The sequence below is a fragment of the Schistocerca cancellata genome, chromosome 6, assembly GCF_023864275.1.
Source record: "Schistocerca cancellata isolate TAMUIC-IGC-003103 chromosome 6, iqSchCanc2.1, whole genome shotgun sequence".
In the NCBI taxonomy this organism is placed as follows: domain Eukaryota; kingdom Metazoa; phylum Arthropoda; class Insecta; order Orthoptera; family Acrididae; genus Schistocerca; species Schistocerca cancellata.
The window spans coordinates 362,632,845-362,654,863 of record NC_064631.1 but is presented as its reverse complement, the minus strand read 5'-3'; the positions used below and the strand labels follow the sequence as shown (position 1 = coordinate 362,654,863).

Below are 22,019 nucleotides of genomic sequence, written 5' to 3'. Positions count from 1 at the left end.
CATTTATTTGTACCATAAGATGAGTTGAGGTGCGATGAACTCCGTTGAGCTTTTGTTTAGGTAATCTTGTAGGCAAACAGTTTTTTGAAACAAAAGAGACCTACACTTATTGCTTTTGCATTATCATTAACGTTTTTCATTGTTGTATTAAGACAAACACGTGTTTTCACCATTTTGCACTCCATCAAAAACAAACTTGTTCGAGCACTTTTATATTCAACATTCAGCACTATCTTCCGCCCTCAGTATTCTGTCTCAGAACCGTTAATTATCTACTTTTTCACATAACTCGTCCTCACGCGGAACTGTTTACTCACGACCACGTGTAGCACTAGTTAGTCCACTGTTCAGGTCCGCTCCCAACGTTCTCTCTGATCCACCTGCTTTCCCGTCCATAGCTGACTTCGCGTCGCTCGCCAGGTGCACATCTTCTCGGCTGGCGTTACTGGGTCGCGCCCCTACGTCATTTGTGATAATTTCAACTTATTACAAAATATGGCTTCACATTATGTAACAAAGAATAAACTGTAGTTTAGTAATTTCGTTTCCTGAGTGCTGCTTTCTTCTAATCAAACTGATCTACACGGTGTCCATAATTAAAGTTCTAGTTCGAAAACGCTGTAGAAAGAGAAACACTGCTCAGAATGTCGTCAAATTTGAACAGAAAATTATCGACGCAGAGGGAAACGTCATGGAATAAGAAAAATTAGCAAAAAAATTTACCAATAGATGGTTCTGTGAGCGTCTTAACGTAAATGGGGTCGGCTGCAAATGAAAGATAAAACACAGTACATCGGATATGGTTGAGTTGCTCATTAAACCATCCGTACTGTTCAATGTGCTTGACTGCACATGTTCGGCAGTCAACAGTTGTGGCGCTGTTAGTTAGGGAAGCCCATCCACAACGGCAAGTTCGTACAAAATAGGATGGGAAAAATCGGTTTTTAATTGCCCTGAGGCCAAAAACCTCATAAAAAGCAAAATGACAGCAATTTTTAATTTTCCTGGGGACAAAAGCCGCGTAAAGAAATGACATCGGTTTCTAATTGTCGTGAGATTGGTGTAAGACATTCTGTCCACCAGTTTCTGCCACAAGCTAAAGTCGAGAAACTATTGTAACTAACCTGTTTCTACGGGTTATTACGTTAAGATTAGGGTCGCCACCGACTCTAACCATACAACTAATCAAAGGTTTGGCCGAGTCGGAAAATAAATTAATTTGATCACAGACCAAAAACTCATAAAAATGCATACGTTGTGATATCGCTCATAGAGGATGCGATGTAATTAATAGTATTGCCCGTGCACTGTTCACGAGAATCAAACATTTAAAATAAAATAGAAAATGCATCAACACTGTGCATAAGATCAGCTCCCAGCAACACACCTGAAAATAAGACTTAATCTAAAACATTTGTTTTAAAATAAAAGGGGAAACTAATCACTGAACCTGTGCGTAAGGAAACGCGTTGGCTGTGCTAACGGGAAAGCTACGAGGTGAGTGGCTTAGGTGCAAAAACGTAACCTCGGAACACAAGAGAAAATTGTAGATAAAATCATTTATTCCTAAGACATGGATGTGAGGCATGTACACAATTCCTGATAACATTAATTCCTAAAACATTAAAGAAAAGCATCGATACATTCACCGTTATAATCTACACCTAAATCATTGGTGTGAATCATTCATACAACTGCTGTTGCCTGATAACTGTTCGCAATAACTCATAAAACGGTACACGTTCCGCAGTACACCCGCGTGACCACGTGGTTTGTGGAGACGCAATTTCTAGGTATCGTGGCCAAGTTGCAACAATATCGCATCACACAATCATGAACAGTTAACATTCCTTAAAACAAACATGAGATGGGACAGTTAGTGATGACGGTAGCCCAAAAAACTCTAATGTTCAACCACGTGGTTGGCTCCCCACGGGCGAAAGATACATAAAGCAAGGGAAATTTACGAGAAGTCAAAGCTATTGATATTTAGGAAAGTAAAAGCTTATACAGGCACAGCTGAAGGCAAACCTAAATTCATACAGGAGCGAGTGCTCGCTTCTTATCGACACCTTTGTGTGGCGCTCTTCCGGCGGATCCAAGTCTGCTGTAGAAATTTTCTAAAAGAAAAGTCTGCCAAAGTTTTGCATTCCTTGCTACGACAAGGCAAAGCAATCTTTCAGAGCTGAAAAGCGAGACCAAAAGCTAACAGCTCTCCTCTCGCCAAGTAACGACGCGACACGCGGTCAGTCTGACTCACCCTTCTTCGATTGGAGCACAGCTGTGGACGCTTCCCGTACCGGCGGCAGACTGCCCCTTTTTCTTCTCCAGCCTCTTCCACACTCCTCGTGGCCCGGAAAACCCAAAGATGCCATTTCCGCCACCAACCTTCTCACAAGTAGCGCAAACCTCTTTGCCTACTTGACCACTACGAGAGTTGGCTATTCTGTAAAACAGACCACAATGAGAGTTATTAGAAAAAAGAAACAAGGAAAAGAAAGAGAAATGCTAGTGAAAATGGGCTACCGGACTAATGAAAGGTGGCTCCAGGACCCTTTCACTACGTGTTCGACAACAGGTCAGAGTGTCTCGGAAATCACGTTCAGAGTGCGTTGCGCAAAGCGCGCCCTCAGGTCAGCTACGTCTTAATTGCAGCACTGAACACTATATTTGTCAGATAACCGCACAGCCAGAAGTCACACGAAATAGGTTCAGGTGACCTGGACCGCCAGGCTGTAGGGAAATAACGGCTGATAATTCTAGTATTTCCGAAATGCCTCTTCAGCAGCCGCTTCACCGGCTGTGCAGTGTATGGAAGAGCGCCATATTGCATAAAAATGATCCTACCCACACATCCCTATGTTGAAGGGTTGAAATGACTCTCACAGCGTTTACCAGGTAACAGAATCCGCAAGGCGGCCTTGTGATAAACGATTCCATTAACCCCCAGCACACAGTCACTTTTGCTGAATGGAGTGGTGCCGGTAGATGTGCTGCGGATTTTCCCTTGCCCATATTGCGCAATTCTGCGTACTGACATGTGCTTGTAGATCGACAGACGTCAGATCAAATGCTTTCTCCCCTCTGACGCATTGCACTTCAGAAGAGCCTGTGTTTCCGAATTTCGTAATCATTTTCGCCAAACCCTTAGCATACATCGGGACAATACCTCTTTTTCGTACCCCTGAGTCTTCGGAACTTCTGTAGAGATACTAGCGCACAATATGCGTTCTTACAAAAGAGCTTCACTAGTAACGCGCGATCCTTCACTGAGAAAGTGAAGATGGACGTCTCGAAAGCAAACTGAGGAACAGCTGTTTGCCGCGCATCTGTTCGTCTGCATATTCTGGTGCTTAGAGTGCCATATACTGGTCAGATTTTCGTTAATTTGTTTCTTCCATGGTATTTACCCCTGTATAATAAGATGCTGACCAAATCTGATGTCATTCTGCAGCGTTTTCAAACTGGAGCTTTAATTATAACATCTTGTACACTCAAGCGTTTGGGTTGAGAGTTAATTAACATGTTACTTGACATGTAGAAAGCTTAATTGTGTGTCAGTGAATTAAATGGAAGGAAACATCGCAGGTTAGCGCAGATACGGTCATCTTATAACAGAAATGCATTCTCAGTGAAGTTGAATAGAGTGCACTGTGTCACCAATTGTTAACAAGACAATGCTGCCTGTGTACACTGTTTGCTCTGTCAACATGCTTCGAAGAGCTATTTCAAGTTTAGACTGAGCGTGCAAGAAGGTTATCAGCAAGGTAAAATGTCCAACGAAATGACGTAGACCACAATCACGCCGAATAAAATGTTCTCGGTTTTCCAGCCGCGTCAAGTGATTTAAATTACACGATATGTTAAGTGGTGTGACTGCCATTGGGCTACTGGTACGCCATTATATACGCTAGGTGCCGGATGTGACCTCTCTGGTGCTCGCGGCATCACCATACATGAGCAAAAGTTGACTCTAAATGTATAAAAACGCAGTTGAGTAGGAAAAACAACCGACAATGTTACAGTACAGCATTAGTAATCTTCTGCTTGACACAGTCTTGTCGATTAGATATCTAGGTGTAACGTTGCCATCGTGAGAGAAAGGAACTACCCTGTTTGAACGTACCCATTACCACACGGTGAATAAAGTTATCAGATTTGTTGGTGCGTTAACTTGTCTACGAGCAATGGCGTATCACTCGCCACAATCTAACATGGCGGAAGAACTGTGATCATAAAAAGATACTAACAGACAGGGATCGTTGACGAGTGTCACGTTGTGTCGTTGAGAGTCGGTTTCAACCCCGACCGGAGTTGCTGCTAGTCGGTAAAGGCAGGTTCCTCTCATCGAGTTCCCGAGTGATCATTGCGAAGGGAATTGCATGCAGTCGACTTTTGGAGTAGGGAACATCACAAAAGGCCACCTCTGACATCGAGAACAAATCTGTACGTCTGCAGTTGGACCACAATAGACAGAAATTGGAAAATAGCTGACTGGGGCTGTGTTCAAAATGGTTCAAATGGCTCTGAGCACTATGGGACTTAACAAAAAAATGGTTCGAATGGCTCTGAGCACTATGGGACTTAACATCTGTGGTCATCAGTCCCCTAGAACTTAGAACTACTTAAACCTAACTAACCTAAGGACATCACACACATCCAAGCCAGAGGCAGGATTCGAGCCAGCGACCGTAGCGGCCACGCGGTTCCAGACTGAAGCGCCTAGAACCGCACGGCCACACCGACCGGCACTTAACATCTGAGGTCATCAGTCCCCTAGACTTAGAACTGCTTAAACCTAACTAACTTAAGGACATCACAAACATCCATGCCCGAGGCAGGATTCGAACCTGCGACCGTAGCAGCAGCGCGGTTCCGGACTGAAGCGGAGCTGTGTAGAAAGGTCCCAGTAGTCCCTATTTTGTATCTTTACAAACTGTGCAAGCCGACGACTCAATGTGACGTCGAAGCCGCAATGTGTGCAGGGTGTAGTTCAGCCAAGACGTGGTACTGAGACGTTTTGGGGACGTTCTTCGTACCGTCACTTAGGCTCATTCGACTAACGAAACCACAAATCAGAATATTTATTTTAATACGCTCGGGCAGTAAATGTTGATATTTCTTCTGCATTTAAGACGAGTATGTTGTGAACAGTACCATCACCTAAGGTGACAATAACTGCATTTATAGCGCTGCGAGCATACGTTCCTGGCTCGATAAACGTTTACCTACCCTTTTCAGTTGGATTGCCCCTCTGAATAAACCCGATCTTAATCCCACCTGAAACGTCTGGAACTATTTGCAACACCGTGTGAAACGTAGCAACCAGCATCTCCGCAATTTGGTTGGTGTACAGACTCTAACCATCAACGGGTGGCCGCGCCTTGTCACGGTTCGTGCGGCTCCCCCGTCGGAGGTTCGAGTCCTCCCTCGGGCATTTGTGTGTGTGTGTTGTCCATAGTTTAAGTTAGTTTAAGTTAGATTAAGTAGTGTGTAGACTTAGGGACCGATGATCTCACCAGTTTGGTCCCATAAGACCTTACCAAAAATTTCCAAATTTCAACGGGTGGCTTCGGCTGGATACTGCAAATGTCAAGAAACTGACAGAGGCTCTTTCTTGTCCAACAGAGGACATTCGCAAGGCTAGAGGCAGCGTTGTACGGCATTATCGTGATGTCATTCGAGGGTGCTTAATTTATCTGGCATGCTTATGCAGAAGGAATACACGGTAGCCGCAGTGGACACGAATCAGTAGTAGCGAAGTGGTGACTGCTGCAGGGATCGGACAGCGGCGGCGAGGACGCGCCCCCGGCGGCCGCCTCCGCCTCCGCCCCCGGGCCGGCCCCCACGGCGCCGCCGTCGGGCAGCGGGCAGGGGCAGGCGCGGCTGCGGCTGAACCCCAGCCTGGCCACGGACCCCGCGCTGCACCGGCCGTCGCCCGCAGAGGTCCAGCTGCTCGCCGCGCTGCCGCCCTCCGCCGCCGCCGCCGCCGCAGCCTACCACAGCGGTAAGGGCCACCTCCTCTTCATCACTGTCCGTGCCGCGGACACAATACATATTTGCGGAACCCTTTTGTTCAGTCTTACTAAACAATCCTACCTCAACTTTAGTACACCACGTAACTCTGCACTACACTGCCTGAAGTTTTGTATATGAACTTTCCAAACATCCATACAAATTATAAAAACGGATATACGTACATATGTATGCGTTTATCTATATGCATTGAAGTGACAAAATTCATGGGATAGCGACATACATATGCTGGCATCGCGGTAGTTTGGAATACGCAAGTATAAAAGGGCAGTGCATTGGCGGAGCTCGGGTGATTCATGTGGAAAGGTTTCCGACATGGATATGGCCGCACGATAGTAATTTTAACAGCGTTTGAACGCAGAATGGTAGTTGGAGATAGACGCATGGGACATTACATTTCCAACATGGCTGGCGAATTCAGTACTCCCAGATCCACTGTGTCAAGACCGGGCCGAGAATATCAAATTTCAGGCAATACTTCTCACCACGGACAACGCCGCAGTGGGCGACGGCCTTCACTTAATGATCTAGAGCAGTAATGTTTGCGTAGTATTGTCAGTGCTAACAGACAAGCAACACTGCGTGAAATAGTCGCAGAAACTAATTTCAGACGTACGACGAACGTATCCTTTAGGGCAGCGCGGCGAAATGTGGCGTTAATGGGCTATGGAAGCAGACGACCTACGCGCGTGTTTTTACCAACACCACGACATCGCCTGCTGCGACTCTCATGTCTCGTGGCCATATAGGTTGGACCCTAGACGACTGGAAAACCGTGGCCTAGTTAGACGATTTCCGATTCAGTTGGTAAGCACTGATGGTAGGGTTCGAGCGTGGTGCAGATCCTATGAAACCGTGGACCCAAGTTGTCAAGAGGGCAATCTGCAAGCTGGTGGTGGCTCCATAATGGTGTGGGCTGTGTTTACACGTAGCGGACAGGGTCTTCTGGATATTTAGCCACTCGGAGACCATTTGCAGCCCATCGTGGGCGTCATGTACGATGGAAATTTTATGGATGACAATGCGCCATGTTACTGGGCCAAAGTTGTTCGCAAATGGTGTGAAGAACATTTTGGACAATTCGAGCGTATGGCTTGGCAACCCAGACCGCCTGACATGAATCGCTCCGAACATTTGTGGGACATAATCGAGAGATCAGTTCGTGCACAAAATCCTGCACCAGCAAAACTTTCGCTGCTATAGAGGCAACTTCAAGCGACTTGTTGAGTCCACGCTACGTCGAGCTGCTGCACAACGCTGCGCAATAGGAGGTTCGACACGATGTTAGCAGGCATCCCATGACCTTTGTCACTGCTGTCTATGTTCCACATCTCCTCCTAAATCACTTGTCCGATTTCAACTAAAGTTGGTATACTTATCATTTAATCTCTGGAAAGAATCATTGTGGGGGTAAGAATCACCCACCTTTCAAAGGCATTGGGGGAGGGTAGGAAGCAAGGGTAGAACACGACGCGAGAATAACCACACTTTAGTCATCCAATATATGAAATGAGAGCACTTAGAGACCACAACAAATTTCACACATAATTCCACACCTTTACGAAACTTTTTCTCTCTGACGACCCCCAAAAAATAATGAAAGGAAAACAGTTTATCGCTTCCTAAATTTTCGCTGTTCATGCAATAAAACTGCCGCATGAAGCGTGACGTTTTAATTTATTAATTCTTTGCTACTCGCTATATTTTCGATACATTTTGCAGACAGTATTCATATATGCCGTTGAATGTACCACAAAAATTATATCATTGTCCGACACTTAGTTTAGGATGTGTAACGTCAAATACTGACATGAGAGAAACTGCTGCATCATGAATGACATTTTATTTATTATTTCTTTACTGTTAATTCCATACACAACATATTGCTCGGACAGAGGCACATTTACCACTGGATGTACTTGCAACAGTATATTTTTGTACAGCACATAGTTCAGTAGATACGTCGTCATAAACATTGAGCAGCGTGGAAGTTTTACTGACCTTCAAAGTAGTCACCAGCATTGTGTATATCCCGTTACCAGCGATGTGGAAGTCGTAGGATAATCGTAGCAGTACTAGTTCTGTTGACAGTTCGAGCGGCGCAGTCTATTGCCCGACGAATTTGTAGCAGTTCTGAAGCGAATGCGGTGAAGTGTTTTCTTCAGTTTAGAAATAGAGTTGAACTCACGAGAGCTTAAGTCAGGGGAGTGCAGTAGGTGACATAGCACTTAGCAGCCCTATCGGTCAAACAAATCAGTAACAGATTGCACAGTACGTACTTGAGCATTGTCCTGCAAAATTATGGTCAGGTCCTGCAGAAGTGTCATCAGTTCTGTCTCTAAGCTGGTCGTAGGTTGTGATCACATGTGAACTGCATTCTCAGTCCACGAAAGAAATTTAGACCACCAATAAACTGCGGCTTATTGAATTGGTCAGTAAGGTCGATGTATATTGCTTTCAAATACTTGTACAAAGGAACACTGCGCCGTCAACGGCGACGATAACCACGTCGCAAGAACCACGAAGATAAGAGAAATTAGGGTTCCTACAGAGGAATACCCCCCCATGAACCATGGACCTTGGTAAAAGGTATCCTCCTCCAAGTATTTTTCGGTAGATTGCAGATTATGTGTGTAGATTTAGACGTATATTGTCATGGCGATAGAAGAAATAATCGTCCGGCAACTGTTTCTCTACTGTAAGCAGTGGACAGAGCTGTAAAATGTGATCATGTCGTCCCACATTTAGCATTTCCATAAGTGCAATAATGGGACCACACCCCAGCCACGAAAACGACACCCATACCCTAAAACCATCTACTACGAACTTTATTGTTGGCACTAAACACGACGGCAGGCAACGTTGTCCAGGCATTCTCCAAACCCAAAACCTTCTATCGGCTTGTCGCAGGGTATAACATGATTGATCACTCCAAATCACTAGTTCCCAGCCATCCACTTTGAGCAACGCCGCTCTTTGCGTAGTCTCATTGACTACAGAAATGTTTGGCTTATTGGGAGCTGCTTGACCGTTGTACTCCATTCTCTTCAACTCCTTACATAGTCACTGTGCTAGCTGGACTGCTGGTTGCACTTTGGAACTCACGTATGATTCCTTCCGCTGATTTCGTGCACAGCCACCCTCCGCAATGCTCGACGATCGCAGACACATGAGGTCAGAATGTGAAGAGTCGACTTAGGCAACTTTAGAAGGGTTTGGATGTCCCTGATGTATTTGTTACTGAAGTGACATCCAAAGACTATTCCACATTCTAAGTCGGTGAGCTGTCCTGACCGGCCCATTCTACTGTTACTGCTTCTCTGTCGACAACACAGCACTACCCGTTCTCTTTTATGCTGCCGGGGACGCCTCTGGCGACATCTAGTGGGCAGTGCCCCATTACAAAGGGGTGTCCGGATCTTTTGATCAGACAATGTATGTAAGACCTAGAGAACCACAATTGTGCATAATTATTACATAATGGTTAAAGAGCGTTCAAAGCCCGTGTTACGTATAGCACCGTTTGGTACATTCGTTCCACTCTCACGGCATTCCTTTTAGCCCGGCGGAAGAATACAACCTGCTGGCTAAGCTATTCACCGAGGACGACGCCTGACGATTTCGTAACTGTAGCGCACAGCTTAATACGCGAGCGTAGCAGAGGAGTGACGGAAGCGGCGCGTGTTGCAGCGATAGCCTCGAGCCCGTACTTCTGCCTGCCGCCGCCGCCGCTGCAGGACGCGCCGCCGCCCTCGCCGTCGCCACAGCTGCTGACGTCACGGGCCAAGGTGGACACGGCGGCAGCGGCCGTCGCCACCGCACACGACGCGCCGCCCGCCCCGCGGCAAGGTGAGCCCAGCTGCCCCGCTGTGCAGGCGCTCTCCTCTGCTCGCCAGGCACCCGCTGGTTGAGTGTTTCATTGCTCACAAGACTGGCCTCAACAAACCCATTCCGGGCGTCAGCTTTGGTTTGCAACGTAAATATGAGATGTGTTGTGCATACAGAGAGACAAAGGGAACGAGGGACAATATTTATTTTTCTAATATATTGTATTTTGGAATGTAGGTTCTGAGAGACTAATGCGTAGCGTACTCCAAAGTCTAGGTAAGGTCAGCAGGTGACAGCTTAGTTGCGAGTTGGCGAAGACAACGCATGTAATTTCATCAGAATTACTTCAGTTATTGTTCTGGCGCGTATCTTTTGATGTTGGATTACGATGAGTGGTTTGGGTCCGCCTTTTATTGGCACATGGGTCAATGTGTGTGGGATCGGCAGGTTCGCTGTTTCCAAATAATAAAGTAAATAATGTATTAGGGGACATCAGTTTCTGGTTCACAGCTTCCCGAATGTCCATACTAAACACATCCACCTTTACGATCAGAGTATGAGTCCAGTTCTTGTGATGCTGAATGCTAGTTTATGTTGAATTTTTTCATCCTTTGACAGCACTAGTCTGTAGAAACTCAGACACAAATCGTATTTTTGTTCAAAAAGTCATTATTTGAGCCACACGTGATCCAACCTCACGTGTACCATTTCCTTAACAAGCTGGAGATTCATTTTCAATTATAGTCCATCAATTCCCTCATGACATTGTTTGTCGAGTACATTGGAAGAAACAGGTACACAGATTCGGCGTGCATAAGAGAGGTAATGTTTTATCTGCATATGCGTGGCACGATCTTGCTTATTTATTTTATAGTGTTGCGATATATATATATATATATATATATATATATATATATATATATATAGAGAGAGAGAGAGAGAGAGAGAGAGAGAGAGAGAGAGAGAGTGTGTGTGTGTGTGTGTGTGTGTGTGTGTGTGTTTGTCTATATGTGTATGTGTGTGCGCGTGTTTTTTGTTAACATACCGCACAAAATTTCTGCATAAATTTTTCATACCATACGTTACGCTCTGTTTAAGCTGGCTAAAAGACGAATTGGAACCAAGCAAATTATCTACAAGAGGTTGCAACATTTGATGATTTTATTGCTCTTAGCCATCGGTTAGTTTATACTCAGTTTCTCTGCACGTTATCTTTCATTGACATCAGAAGAATACGTACCAGATTTTACTCTGTACTAAGAAAATAAGCTTCCCACAAGTTATTTCTGGTAACTACATTAGAGTTATTGAGCAAATATCATACATTTTCAGAACAAAGATGTATTACACACGTCAAAAAAAGTTTTGCATCACCTCGGTTCCGAGAGTTCCGGCACCTGCACAGAAAATTGGAATAGAGATCAACATAAACATTGTTTCTGCCCATTTTATTACTCATGAAACCCACACATTGCATGTTGTACCACCATAAAGCGAGATCATCAGAGCTCGTGGTCCAAACTGCTGTACACACCGGTACCTCTAATACCCAGTAGCAAGTCCTATTGCATTGATGCATTCCTGTATTCGTCGTGGCATACTACCCACAAGTTCATCAAGACACTGTTGGTCCATATTATCCCACTTCTCAATGGCGATTCGGCGTAGATCTCTCATTGTGGTTGGTGGGTCACGTCGTCCATAAATAGCCCTTTTCAATCTATCCCACCCATGTTCGATAGGGTTCATGTCTGGAGAACAAGCTGGCCACTCCAATCGAGCGATTTCGTTATCTTGAAGGAAGTCATTCACAAGATGTACACGATAGGGCCGCGAATTGTCGCCCCGAGCGATTTCGTTATCTTGAAGGAAGTCATTCACAAGATGTACACGATAGGGGCGCGAATTGTCGCCCATGAAGGCGAATGCCTCGCCAGTGGGCTGACGATATGGTTGCACTATTGGTCGGAGGTTGGCATTCACGTATCGTACAGCCGGTAGGGTGTCTTCCATGACCACCAGCGGCGGACGTCGGCCCCACATAATGCCACCCCAAAAAATCAGGGAACCTCCACCTTGCTGCACTCGCCGGACAGTGTGTCTAATTCGTTCAACCTGACCGGGTTGCCTCGAAACACGTCTCCGACGATTGTCTGGTTGAAGACATAAGCGACACTCATCGGTGAAGAGAACATAATGACAATCCTGAGCGGTCCGTTCGGCATGTTGCTGGGCCCATCTGTACCGCGCTGCATTGTGTCGTGGTTGTAAAGATGGACCTAGCGATGGACATCGAGAGTGAAGTTGCGCTTCATGCAGTCTTTTGCGCACAGTTTGAGTTGTAGCACGACGTACTGTGGCTGCACGAAAAGCATCATTCAACATGGTGGCGTTGCTGTCAGGGTTCCTCTGAGCCAAAATCCATAGGTAGCGGTCATCCAGTAGACCTTGGGCGGTCTGAGCGAGATATGTCATCGACTGTTCTTGTCTCTCTGTATCTCCTCCATGTCCGAACAACATCGTTTTGGTTCACTCCGAGACGCCTGCACATTTCCCATGTTGAGAGCCCTTACTGGCACAAAGTAACAATACGGCCGCGATCGAAACGCAGTATTGACGGTCTAGGCACGGTTGAAATACAGACAACACGAGCCGTGTACCTCCTTCCTGGTGGAATGACAGGAAGTGATCGACTGTCGGACCCCCTCCGTCTAATAGGCACTGGTCATGCATGGTTGTTTAGATCTTTGGGCTGGTTTAGTGACATCTCTGAACAGTCAAAGGAACTGTGTCTGTGATACAATATCCACAGTCAACGTCTATCTTCAGGAGTTCTGGGAACCGGCGTGATGCAAAACTTTTTTTTTATGTGTGTATATGCCAACGCAAGCTCTCAGGAGGAATTTCACTCACAGTAATGTCTCATTATTAGCTCAGAAACACCATCTATGTGATGCAGCATTTCCGCAAGGTTTCTACTGTAAATTCGCTAGAAGACTGGGGAAATTGTTGAAACTTTTCGTATTGCCGACGACGTTAAAAGTTAAAAATGGGAAAATATTTTGTCAGTACATAGTATTGTTACGAACGTTCGCTGTTTAAGCAAGGAGCAGGTGAAGATGGTATCCCAAGGGTAGTCAGTGTATGACGCAGCGAATGCGCCTGTTTGTTGCAGTGCCTGTGTTCATGTGCTCGCCGTGTGGCATCCGCTTCAGCTCTTCCAGCACCCTGGAGGCACACCAGACCTACTACTGCTCGCACAGGCTCAAGAATCTCAAAGGTACCGTATCATTTTCTCCGCCACCTCTCATTTTAACACCGTTATCTAGGTTCAGTTTCAGCGAAATGCTAAAAATTCTATATTTATATTGTCTTTTGCTGCTTTAGCAGTTTTGACGAAGAGCAGCGGCCGATCTAATCATTTGAAAATTTTCGCAGTTGTTGGTGCTTGATCATAAATGTTTCTTGCGGAACCATATCAGGACACAGTGTGATATCTTTTGATCGTAAGCTCATACCGCTCACCTGCACGCACCACCATGGCAAATAGCTACCGAAAATATTTAACGTAATGACTGGAACCAGAGTTGATCATGACCAATGTAAGAACGCCATCACATGTCTTCGTAGCAAGGTTGGTCAGAGACATTCGTTGCTGGGGCGACGTAGTTAAGAGATACGATAGACACATGCACTGTTCAGTGGGCACCAGTTACAATGGCGGGCATGTTTATGTAATCCTCCTCCACCTTACTGATACACTGAATAATGAAGACATCTGATGATAAGAGTTCCTAGGATAATGACCAATATGACATACGTGATACAGTTGTGCAAAATGAGTTGCACAGAGAATACTACCATCTTGGATATTTGGGAGCCCAAAAATAACGTCGGAGGATGTGAGAAAGTCGTGAGTAACCTCGTGGAGCATTTCCTAAACGTATGCAGGTCGCTAACTGCGACGTTAATTTACTAATATATATTTCAGTGTCGTTAGATATGTCACGTGATCTTCTCTCACAGCGCATTAGGTTGCGAGACAGAGAGGTGAACCAGACCTTCATCTAATTCGCGCAGCGGAATAATGACTGTGGGCTGGTGCATCGGTCAGCATGAGTGAGGTTTTCAGGTGGTTTCCCGCGCTCGGTTAGACAAACGGAGGCCTGACTCTCAAATAGCCGGCCGCGGTGGTCTAGCGGTTCTGGCGCTGCAGTCCGGAACCGCGGGACTGCTACGGTCGCAGGTTCGAATCCTGCCTCGGGCATGGGTGTGTGTGATGTCCTTAGGTTAGTTAGGTTTAAGTAGTTCTAAGTTCTAGGGGACTTATGACCTAAGATGTTGAGTCCCATAGTGCTCAGAGCCATTTGAACCATTTCACTCTCAAATTCAGTCTGATAGAAGACAAACAGTTAAAGACCTATAATACACAAAGTTTACACGATTCATAGACAGATGGCGCACACTATTTTCCTGCCCTATGTTACGTTGACGAATGTGTTGCGAGGAACGGCATCCAGCCACATTGTTAGATAGTGAAGAACGTACTGTTTGACAAATCTTGAAAGGCCTCCTAGACGGGCTAAATGCTGGACCATATACGATGAAGAAATGACACGTCTTAGCACTCGGAAGTACATAATGTATCTTATTTTTACTAACGAATGTGTAAGGTGGTGATTTGTAGTCGAATCCAACTGTTCACAAGATCTTTTGACGTCTCAGTAACCAACTTAACAAAAAGTACGGCACAATGTAGAATTCTTCCCCCCCACCCCCTCGCAGTTACTGTCAAGCACGGTGTACTTGTATAGGTGTTTTTTAGCGCTGTTCAGTGTGGATGTTAGAGGTGTGGTGGGTCTTGCAGGCCGATCAGACAGTGACAGCGAAGAGGGCCGCGCAGCGCCGAGCACGTGTGAGGGCGGCGCGCTGCAGGGCGACGAGAGCGTGGCGTCCGACGCCAGCCACGAGGGCGGCGCCGCGCCGCCCCAGGGCCCCGCAGCTAAGGCGGCGCGCACCGGCAAGCAGTACGCCTGCCCGCACTGCTCGTACAGCGCCGACAAGAAGGTCAGCCTCAACCGGCACATGCGCATGCATTCGGCGTCGCCCGCGCCCGCCGCCGCCGCCGCCGTCGCCACCGTCAACGGGGAGGTGCAGCCCGGGGGCGCGGGCGCGGACGCCGGCGCGGTCGGCGCGCCGCAGCTGGTGGACCGCTACTGCCAGGACTGCGACATCCGCTTCTCGTCGGTGAAGACGTTCCGCGCGCACAAGATGCACTACTGCAGCACGCGCCACGTCGTCAAGGGCCCCCCGCACCTGGGGCCGGCGGCCAAGGCGGCGGCGCCCGCTCCCGCCACCGCCGCCTCCTCGTCTACGGGCGAGTCCGCCCCCGCGTCGCCGGCGGACGGCGCCTCGCCGCCGCCTGGCCCCGCGCTGCCTGCCTCCCCGGGGGCGGCGTCGCCCGCCGTGGTGCCGGTGGGTGTTCCGGCGCCGGCGCCGCCGCAGCCCATCCTGGCGCTGCCCACCAACCCCATCCTGCTGGTGCCCTACTCGCTGTTCCAAGGCGCCAGCCTGCTGACGGGCCCCGCGGCGCTGGCCATGGCGCACCACGACAGCCCCTGCGTGCTGCTCGCCGACGGCACGCTGCAGCCACTGGCGCAGGGCATCCTCTCGCAGCACCCCCATCCCCACCCCCAGCCGCCCCCGCAGGTTCCGGCCGCCTCTCCCGCCGCGGCGCCCGCGGGCCACGCACCGACGTCACAGCCCACGCACAGGGACGACCCCACCACGGGCGTCGAACCCGCCACCTCCACGCCTCCCAGGCATCACCAGGTACCAGCCACCACTTCACAGCATATATTTTTAATGCTGTAGCCTATTGCGTTAACCACTACCTGCATATACTGTGTGCATTATACACTGCACGAAAGAATTAAAGAGTCACTCGTTTGAAACCTCGCCAGTTTCTCCCACTGCGACGCCAAATTGTGATATTTCGGTCGTATGCGCTACAACGTGGTGCAAAAGCGTGACGCACTGAAATGATCACCTTGAACTCAGTCACGCTTCAAACAACAAGTCGTCGACAGGTTTCTTTTCTAAAACTGTTTGACTAACCAATCTTCATATCATTTTGCACTTTCCCTATCTCTCCATTCTCTCTGTTTCCTCGTATTTCTCTTTCACTCATTATCCTCTTGCTTCTTCAGTCTCTCTTCTTAATTCGTTATTTAGTTTCTTACACCCTTTTCTGCCTTCTTCATTTTCCACATTTTTTCTTTTTCTCCTACCTTCCATCTTCTTCAACATGCTTTCCGGTATCCACTCTTTCCTGATACTTTTGTTTTCTCTAATTCTTAATACTTCTTCGCAAGAGTCCATGAATCGTTCTTTCATTTTTATCCATTTGTCATTTACACAGTCTTCAACTCTGCCTCTTTTCCATAAACCTGTCTTCTAATTCTGATACCTTGCCCACCTCCTTGAGTGTCTCCAAGTTTAAACCTCTCCACACTTTCTCCTTCTAACCTTATATTCCTCCCATTGTGAGGTTATGGTCTTAAATTAGTCGTTCACGTCTCTCATTTCTTATTCCTAATGGAGGAGGAGATTAGTGTTTAACGTCCCGTCGACAACGAGGTCATTAGAGACGGAGCACAAGCTCGGATTAGGGAAGGATGGGGAAGGAAATCGGCTGTGCCCTTTCGAAGGAACCATCCCGGCATTTGCCTGAAGTGATCTAGGGAAATCACGGAAAACCTAAATCAGGATGGCCGGACGCGGGATTGAACCGTCGTCCTCCCGAACGCGAGTCCAGTGTGCTAACCACTGCGCCACCTCGCTCGGTTATATTCCTAATGGAAATTGGCCTATTGTATCTTTGTCTCTTCTTTCACTCGCAGTTGCATTCCAGAGTCCCATAATAGTAATGAAGGCATTCGTATTTTGTTTCTGGATAACTTTTTGAACCTTTTCATAATATTCTTCCACCTTCTCATATTTACGTTGGCTGATTGGCATGTATACCTGTAATATTATCACATGTTTCGAAGTTCCCTGCTGTCGTATTATCGTCGGCCTTCCATCGATACATTGCACGTTCACTATCTTATTTTTCAATTTTTAAACTATGACTATTCCTGTTCCGATTTCCCCTACCCTATCCCCCCAATCTCAGTTCACACATGCCAAGCGCGTTTAACCTGTTCCTTCTCATCTCCTGTTTTGCATTTTCTAGCTTTCCGGCTTGCAGCAGCTTTGCAGCAGTATGGGGATGTGTTCCAATCCTTAGCTTTCCTTCTGTCACTCTCCTCTTCCTCCTTTCATGTATGTTCCCTCTCATTGTGTTGCTATTTCGGAGATCCACGTGAGGGGAAGCTTTAAATCTGTACTCTGTCACATGGAAAGACGTACCATTTACCGCCTGCGGAATTAATGTGATAGTATCCCCTTACTCTCCACAAAGGCAGTAGGCTGTCCATCCTAAAGTCAGCCGCCCAGTATGAGTCAGACGCTGTCTGTAGCCGCACCCAGGATACAGTCGCTACTCGATCGTGAGTGATGGTGGCAAAAGGTTACTTGAAATCTAGAAATGTGGAATCATTCATTCTGAAATACCACTTTGGTAGCACTCGTTACTTCGTGTGAATAAAGATCTTATTGTGTTTCAGAAGAACGATATTTTCTGAAGCTGTGCTTCCCATGTGTCAATAGATGGTTTACTTCGAGGTGATTCATAATGCTGGAACACAGTACAAATTTCGAAATCCTTCTGCAAATAGATGACAGTGATATGTGTCTGGAATTCAGCGGATCACTCCTGTTCCATTTCTTGGGTATTGGTGTGCTTGTGCAACTTTCCAGTCTTTAGGTGCGGATCTTTCATCAAAATTATATGAATGTATATAAGTGCTGAGTATGGAACTATTGTATCAGCATACTCTGAAAGGAAAATAATTGGTAAATAGTCTGACTCGGGGAACTTCCGTTTATTAAGTGATATAAGCTGCTTCGTTACACCGACGGTATCCACTTCTCAGTTAATCAAGTAGGCTGTTGTTCCTGATTATTTGAAGAAGAAAATTCAGAAAACCGTGTTTAGCATCCCTGTCTCAGTGGCACTGCCATCGGCAACATTACCTTTGCTATCACGCGGTGGAGGTATTGATTGTGTCTTGCTGCTAGTGTACTTTACATGCGACCATGATCTCTTCAAATTTTCTGTCAGATTTCGAGACAAGTGTTTTTTGTGGAACTATTAAAATCATGTCGTATTGAAGTCCATGCTAAGTTTAGAGTTTCAGTAAAACTGTTATTCATTCAATGCTGTCCTCTCGAGGTTGAGTAGGAACTTGAAGCACGAAATTACCATTCTCTCTCTTTTTTTTCAATAAAATTTTACATTTACGAGGAGACTTCACAAAGTAAGTTACCCATTATTTTGTCAGGTAAAATAAATTTTAGTGAATGATGCACTGCACTTCAAACTGACACAGTAACATCGTTTTTCGACAGAGTAACCAAGTCTGTGTAAACAGTGGTCGAAACTTTTTACCAGTCTGTCAATCCTTCGACGATAGGAATCCTCTCGTCGGCCATGGAGTAATTCGAGAACCGCTGTGTGAACGCCATCCTCGTTGGAATATCTGCGATTACTGCGAATCAGTTCCTCGATAGTTTGTATTCTGTCGTCTGTGGCCCATGTCGATGGCCTTCCTTCCCTATCAGCATCACACATGTCTGTGCGACCTTGGACGAATTACTGACACCACTGCGCGGCGGCTGGACGCCACATTGAATTTCGTCCATTTCACAGTGAATCTGTGTGTAGTTTAAATATATTGCCCACAAGAGTTGTATTGTGTCCCGTACTTTAGTTTTGGAGTACGGTTCCATTCGCTGCGCCAGTCCACTCCCACACTGTGATGCACCTGTTAATCATACCTCAGCAGAACCATGGCTGTAGGAAACCTAGAACATTTACTCTCTTCTGACAGTGCGCCACTCTTGTTGCGGGTCGCGCGGGGTAGCCGAGCGGTCTTGGGCGCCTTGTCACGGTCCGCGTGGCTTCCCCCGTCGGAGGTTCGAATCCTCCCTCGGGCATGGGTGTGTGTGTCCTCCTTAGCGTAAGTTAGTTTAAGTTAGGTTAAGTAGTGTGTAAGTTTAGGGCAATGACCTCAGCAGTTTGGTCCCATTAGACCTTACCACAAATTTACAAAATTTCTTGTTGCGGAGTGGTCTTACCGTGCGGAGGTATCTGCAACTTACTTTTTGAAGTCCCCTCGCTCATATATAACCAGCACGGCCGAGGTTACTTCGTACCAGTATTACCGAGTTTATATCGAATTCCATTCACGAATGAAAATACTTCCCATCCAGTTGTATTCACATATTGAACGAAGGTAAATGTTGTCAGCTACAAAGCTAGCGTCCAGTCACTCATTATTTAAATAGAAGGTAGCAAAGCAAAAACAGAGATGCTGAGCTGCGTTTTCAAATATTTCTTTACAAACTAAAAAGCGGAGCTAGTGCCCCAGTTCAATTATCGCACCACTGTAAAGATGAGTGATATAGATATTAGTGTCAGTAGTCCCAAAAACGGGAAAAATCACTAAAACTGAGCACAGCTGCTGGGAATTATGGAATCCCTGTCAGGTTATATACCGAATTCTCAGCTGAGTTAGGCCCTGTTTTAAGCTTAATCTACAGTAGATCCATAGAACAAAAAACCGTTCCCTCCAACATGAAGAGCTGTAGGAGTGGTCCAAAAATCACCATCCAATATCCTTGCCATCCATTTGTTGTACAATCTCACAACATAATTACTCTGAACTCAAGAGTAATGAGATATCTGGAACCAGAGTGATCTACTCCCTGTCATCCAGCACGGATTCCGAAAACATCTGTCATATGAAACCTAAGTCTCATTTTTCTTATATGACATTCTGAAAGTCATAGATCAAGACAGTCAGCTAGATACATTATTTCCGAAGATCTTTTGACTCAGTAGCAGACCTACGATGATCATCAAAAGACAATAGTAAGGGTTATGAAGCGAAATTTGTGACTGCACAGTGGATTCTTTGGTAGGGAGGACGTAGCATGTTATCTTGGGTGGAGAGTCATATACACGTGTAGAAGTAACTTCGGGTATGCCACAAGGAAGTGCACAGTGATCCTTGCTATTCCTGTTGTATATTAGTGACATCGCAGACAATATTAATAGTAATCTCAAACTTTTTGCTGATGATGCAGCTATCTACAGAGTGTTTCAAGGTCTGCAACTAATGTCTAGGGGTGACAGGGTTCGTTAGGGATAAAATGTTCGCTGAAGCTTTCGGGCGAAGTTGGACTAGGCGTCATTTATAACTGAGCATGGCCCTGAGAGGCGGCAGGAAGTAGGCACTCTGCGACGTACGTATACAATGTGTGTTGCATATCATCCAGTCATCTGCTTCGCGTGAAACGGTGTAGGCCGAACAAAATTGAAGTTCCTGATTCGCGTCCAAGGTATCTTTCTCCCTTTAGAGACGCTCATTCCCATGCTTTTATTGCTGAGGTTCACTGTGCTAATTTACTGGGGTAGGTAGTAATAAAGTCCAGCACACCTGGTTGGTTGGCGCCTGTTAGTTCCGTGAAATCTCGTCGTCGCAGGGCCGGCGAATACAATAAAAAGACGCCTAGCATCCAGTATTTGCTACGGCACGCGATGTCAGTGCCTTGGGCTCCGTCCTCCTACCATCCAATCATCACACAGAATAGCAAGACGCCACTGTCGGTTTGACAATTGACAATCAATAGCACTTACACATCTGCAAACGCATACCGCAAGCTGTGACCCCGATGAACGCTGCTCCTAAAAGCAACTGAAACGTTGGTAGTTTTATTTACATCTCAAAATGGTCATGCGCCAAAAGATAATTTATTGGAACTTAAAGAACTCCACTGGACGTCGACGATGACTCCGTCAGTAATGGAAATGATAAGTGACGTGGAAGCTACAACCTGGCTGGAACACTAAAATGAAAGTATTCGAGCAGACTTCCGCGCTATGAATCTATCTCATTTTCTATTTTGGATTCTTCTTCGCAGTAGCCAGTATACTATGTCTAGGAGTTTTATCAGAGGGGTTTAGGTGCACTATGCTAATTGAGACGGAAAGCCCGTGAGGCCAGGTACTCACGGAGGTTCTGTGATGACGGTGAGTAGAAAAGCGCACCAGCTGTCTACTAGAGGCAATAGGATTATGACTGTCCAGATCACTTGTTAACCACGCTGCAGGAAAACAAACAACTTCGTATTGTTGTACGGAAAGATGCATGGTTCTTAAATGGCGCAGGCTCTTCGGAAATGGCGAAGCCTCTTTTGGCACCAAAGCAACTCCTGTCATGCACCACATCACAACAAAACCTGAATTCTGCTCTCTGCTCAAATGATTCGAGCGCAGTAGTTCCGAGAGAATCGGTGTCCACTATTATCGAAGTTTGAACTAGCGCCTCAGAAGTAGGCTGAGTACTAGGCAGAGCACCTTTACCTTTTAGAAGAGTGAATGCCCCAGGCTCTCACATTTCGGAAAGAAACGGCCAAGGAAGCAGACGTATGTTTGTAGTCATCGACGGTAAACTATGTCGTTGTAAGATATGGCCGGGAAACGTGACACAAGATAATTCGTTACGAACTCAGAGCCTGCAGTTAGAGTACCAATGATGATTGAATTAATTAATTGTAGATTTAAGTTTGAATGATGAAACGTAATAAATCCAAAAGGAAATGCAGTCGTTTACTGGTGAATATTATCACCTAGCTGATATCACTTAACATTAGCCGCGCGGTCCGAGGCGCCATGCCACAGTACCGCGCGGCTTGTCCTCCGTCGGGCACGGTTGTGTATGTTGTCCTTAGCGTAAGTTAGTTTAAGTTAGATTAAGTAGTATGTAAACCTATGGACCGATGACCCATCAGTTTGCTTCCATAGGAACTTAACACAATTTCCAACTTAATATTACATCCAGGTAGTCGGGTAGCGACCTTTTCATGTTGTCCAGTGTTAATCTGTTCGGTTTTCAAGAACTTGCTTCTGGCTCAGTCCGTTGCATTACGGAGGCCGCAACGAGGTAAAAGATGTACGAGGTAGTACGTGAGGTGGATCACCTGGA

At 46.3% G+C, this 22,019-nt stretch overlaps 1 protein-coding gene across 1 annotated transcript in view; it reads left to right on the top strand.

Moving 5' to 3' along the window:
- LOC126088327 (zinc finger protein ush) overlaps nucleotides 1-22,019 on the top strand; it is a 47,755-nt gene that overhangs the window by 6,513 nt on the left and 19,223 nt on the right. The window contains exons 2-5 of the mRNA XM_049906460.1: nucleotides 5,779-6,007; nucleotides 9,727-9,885; nucleotides 13,040-13,144; nucleotides 14,732-15,696. Coding sequence (XP_049762417.1) covers nucleotides 5,779-6,007; nucleotides 9,727-9,885; nucleotides 13,040-13,144; nucleotides 14,732-15,696 — 1,458 coding nt within the window. The remainder of the gene's footprint in view (nucleotides 1-5,778; nucleotides 6,008-9,726; nucleotides 9,886-13,039; nucleotides 13,145-14,731; nucleotides 15,697-22,019) is intronic.